The 4,193-nt window shown below is 35.6% G+C and overlaps 1 protein-coding gene across 1 annotated transcript in view; it reads right to left on the reverse strand.

The window, feature by feature from the left end:
* The window catches only part of NOL4 (nucleolar protein 4), a 613,219-nt gene that overhangs the window by 80,042 nt on the left and 528,984 nt on the right, over positions 1-4,193 (reverse strand). Inside the window, 1 exon segment of the mRNA XM_007945636.2 lies at positions 2,300-2,480. Coding sequence (XP_007943827.1) covers positions 2,300-2,480 — 181 coding nt within the window.

A 4,193-nucleotide genomic window follows, 5' to 3' on the forward strand; every position in this document is an offset into this window, starting at 1 on the left:
CTTAGTTCTCTAGTGCTGCTATAACAGAAAACACCACAAGTGGATAGCCTTAACAGATATTTATTCTCTTACAGTTTAGAAGACTCAAACCAAAACCAAACTCACTGCTGTCGAGTCGATTCTGACTCATAGCAACCTCTACTTGGGATTCCAAGGCAGTATATCTATGGAAGTAGATTGCCTTGTCTTCCTTCAGAGAAGTGGTTGGTGGGCTTGAACTGCTAGCCTTCTGGTTAGCAGTCAAATGGCTTAGGCACTATGCCACCAGTTTAGAAGACTAGGAAGTCCAAATTCAGAGTGATGGGTCTAGGGGAACATTTTCTCTCTTTGGATTCTGGGTGGAGGCCCCTCCACCTTGTGGTTCAGCTTTGCCTTCCAGGCCCCCTGGGGCCAGCTGGAAGCTTCTCTTGACTCATGCAACTTCAAGGGCTGGCAAACTCAAGATTGCCAGGCAATATAGCAGGCTGCTGAGGCTGAGGAATCCTTGTTGAGTCACTGGCTGCAAAGGCAAAAATCCCAAGATTACTGGCAACATGGCTGGTCCCTGGTTCAAGTCCAGGAACTGGAGATGATGACTGGCAAATTGCAGGATCCCAAAATGAGCAAAAAGCTAGAGACTTTTCCCAAAGCTTCTCCATATATGCTGGAAACAGGTTCACACCCTAAAGGCAACAACCCTTCGACTATTTAGCTGCTCACAGTAGATTCCACCATAAAGGTGAGATTCAGTCTCATCATGGGGAATAACTATATCCAATTGCTGAGCCAAATTGATGCACAACCTTAACTTCTACAGTTGCTAACCGAATAACTATGGTGAAATGATACAACCGTGCAGTGCCTCTACAGGAAGAACCCTATGGGACAGTTTTACTTTATCAAATGGGGTCTCTATGAGTTAGAATCAACTTGATAGCACCTAACAACAACAACATACATATATTTGTACTTTAATAGTATATAAAAAATATTACTTTTTAAGGCTACATACTACTCTACTGTTTGGATGCACTATAAATTCAGTTAGTCCTCTATTCATGAACATTATCATTGTTAATTCTTTTGAACATTCCTAAGTAACACTCCAATAAATAGCCTTGTGCATATATGTTTTTGTATTTTTGCCAGCATTTCTTTGAGACAGATTCCTAGTCAAGAAATTTCTGGGTTAAAGAGGAAATGCATATTTAATTTAAAAACTATATATTTTTCAAATTCCTTCTAAAGGAATTGAACCTCCTTAAATTTCTACAACAAATATGTGAGAGTTCTTGTTTCCCCACAGGCTTGTCAAAAAGTTATTCTGTCATATGTTTGAATTTTTGCTAATTTGATATGCTGGCAACTCATTTCTCTTACTAGGAATGAGTGAAGTTGATCAACTTTTCATATATTTGAAGGGCATTTTCATTGCCTTTTCTGGAAATTGCATGTTCATATTTTCATTCTACTTTTTAAATATAGTTTTTGGTTAAGTTTTATCTCTTTTTAGAAGCCCTTCATGTATTGTACTTATAATCGAAGTTGCTAACAATTTTTCCCGTTTTACTTTCCTTTTCTTTCTTTCTTTATTTATGTAAAGCTGTATGTACATGATTAAATTAATCATTTTTCCTGTTATTATGTCTGGATTTCACATATACTTAGAAAAGCTTTCTCCGCCATCCAGTATAAGGAACTAACCCATTTTTTCCCCTCCAAATATATGTATGGTTCTATTTTTCACATTTAAACCTCTAGCTCATTTGAAATTCCTCCTGGCTGCAGAATCTCACTCACTGCTAAAAAAGCATGCCATTGTCAGAGATAAGCTATTGGTGGTTGGAGAGTCTTTGGGATGATTCCATGTGCTGTTTCATATTGTATGGTTTTAGTTATGATGTGTGTAGATGTTTCATCAAGTCAGTAAAGTTTCTGTGGCCTCAACATTTCCACTTCAAAGCCTCTTTACACATTGGAAAAAATGTGTCATTATTTTTGATGAATAGTAAATAACAGCTTGGAGGGCAGAATGTGTCACTATTTGGAAAAAAAAAAATTGCTATGACTTTAGTTGAGAACTTTTTGAACATAAAATACCAATCCTTCAGTTGCATAATAATGCCGCTACTTTCAAAAACAGCAACAAAACAGAGAGATAGCCATGGACGTAGAGAATCATTATGTGTTAAATTGTCTTGTTTTTAGCAGACTGGTATTGATGATTGCTTGTAACAATATAATCTGTTTTCTTCTTTTAGGCTTAGAAAATTTACCACCACAGAATGGACACAAAGACAGAATCTATATAAAGACTTACCACTACTGGCAGCATCATTCAGATTTAGCAGTCCCCCGCCTAGCCCTCTGTAACTATGGTAACTGTAGGTCCCGTTTCCATTGATGTACAGCACTTCCTGTGAGCCTGAAACAGCTGATGTTGAGTAAGTGGTCTGGGCTGCCTCTGGCTTGCATTGTTTGTCAGCTGGAGCAGACTCATCCTGCAATGATAGACAGCATTCCATTATCAAATCATTCTACTTCACCTTGAACAGACTATCTTATTCTTATCTACATTTCTGCATTGGATAAGAAAAAACTACATAACCAACATTAATCAAACCATATGAACATTTTCAACAACTTTGAGGATAACTGAAAATGCAAGGTACGGTAACAACACAGGACAGATTAGAGATGAAACAATTTATAATTGCCAACAGAATTTAAAACCAAATGAAGAAAAATTACAATGGAAGTCAAATATTTACAAACATTCGAACTTTTTTTTTTTTAACCATTTTGTACAACTAACTAATTTCCTTTCTTTGTTCATTCCCCTCTTGTTTACTATTTTTAAAAAATTACTTTTTTTCTTAATAGCACCATTTATTGAGTGCCTACTCCATGATAAAGGAGACCTGGTGTTGCAAACAGGTAAGCATTTGGCTGCTAGGTGAACAGTTGGTATTGTGAACCCACCAGTCTCTCTGTAGGAGAAAGACCTGGAGATCTGCTTCTGCAAAGAATACAGCCAAGAAAAGTATATGGGGGCAGATCGACTCCATCACTTGTGATCAATAAAAATCGAACTTGACTCCATGACCCCTAACAAGAACCCCCTGTTATGACCATTACATTTCTAACAATAGCCTGACCACAGTCTGGATAAATCCAGGCTGTACAGCACTTAATTTTTTTTTTTTTTTAAGAGCTGCACTACTGTCAGAAAGAATAAGCTTTCAATCTTCTAATCATGCCAAATTATAAGGAAATAAAAATTAAAATTGGGAACAAATTGCATACATTAACTTTAGAAGCTTTCCTTTTCATTGTGAATTTATAAAGGTTAAAACATACACAGCATATATGACTTTACTTACCTACTGCATTCTTCATCTTTTCTAAATGTTTCTTTTTTTAAAAAAAAAAAATGTATTTTTGATACAGAGCAAAACAGGTTTTTATTCAACAATTTATATACATAATGCTTGATAACATTGGTTACATTCAGTTCGTGTCATTCATTCTCATTATTTCCATTTTAGTTAGTTTTTTTTTTTAAATAAGAAACTTCATCTTTTCACATTGTGTCTCTTTTTAATAAGGAGTTATAAACAAATGTCTAGTGAAGTCTTTGTCATAATCAGAAGTAGTTTACAGTTAAGTTCACACTACAAGTTTGATAGAATAAATAACTAACAAATCCATATTTTGCTAAAAAAAAAAAAAAAAAAGGAAGGAAAACAAAATATGCTCCCTGGACCTAGAAATGAAGAAAATGAAGATTTTTACCAACTTCTGCAGTCTAAAACTGACTAAAAATGCAATCAAGATTATTGACAATTACTGGTAATTTGAACTCAAAAGTTGGAAACAAAGAAGCATCAGTAGTTGGAAAGTATGGTCTTGGCAAATGAAATGATGCGAGAAATCACATGATAGAATGTTGCAAGACCAAATTATTCATGGCAAATGCCTGTTTTCAACAAAATAAATGGTGACTATCACTGGAACCTCCCCAGATAGAATACACAGGTATCAAATCAACTACTTCTATGGAGAAGCTTACTACCATCAGTCACAAAAAGGCCAGGGGCCATCTGTGGAACAGACCATCAACTACTCATATGCAAGTTTAAGTTAAAACTGAAGAAAATTAAGACAAGTCCACAAGAGCAAAACTATGACCTTGAGTATATCCCACCTGAATT

The sequence above is a fragment of the Orycteropus afer genome, unplaced genomic scaffold (genome assembly GCF_000298275.1).
Source record: "Orycteropus afer afer isolate SDZICR_OR568_19922 unplaced genomic scaffold, OryAfe1.0 scaffold00141, whole genome shotgun sequence".
Lineage (NCBI taxonomy): Eukaryota > Metazoa > Chordata > Mammalia > Tubulidentata > Orycteropodidae > Orycteropus > Orycteropus afer.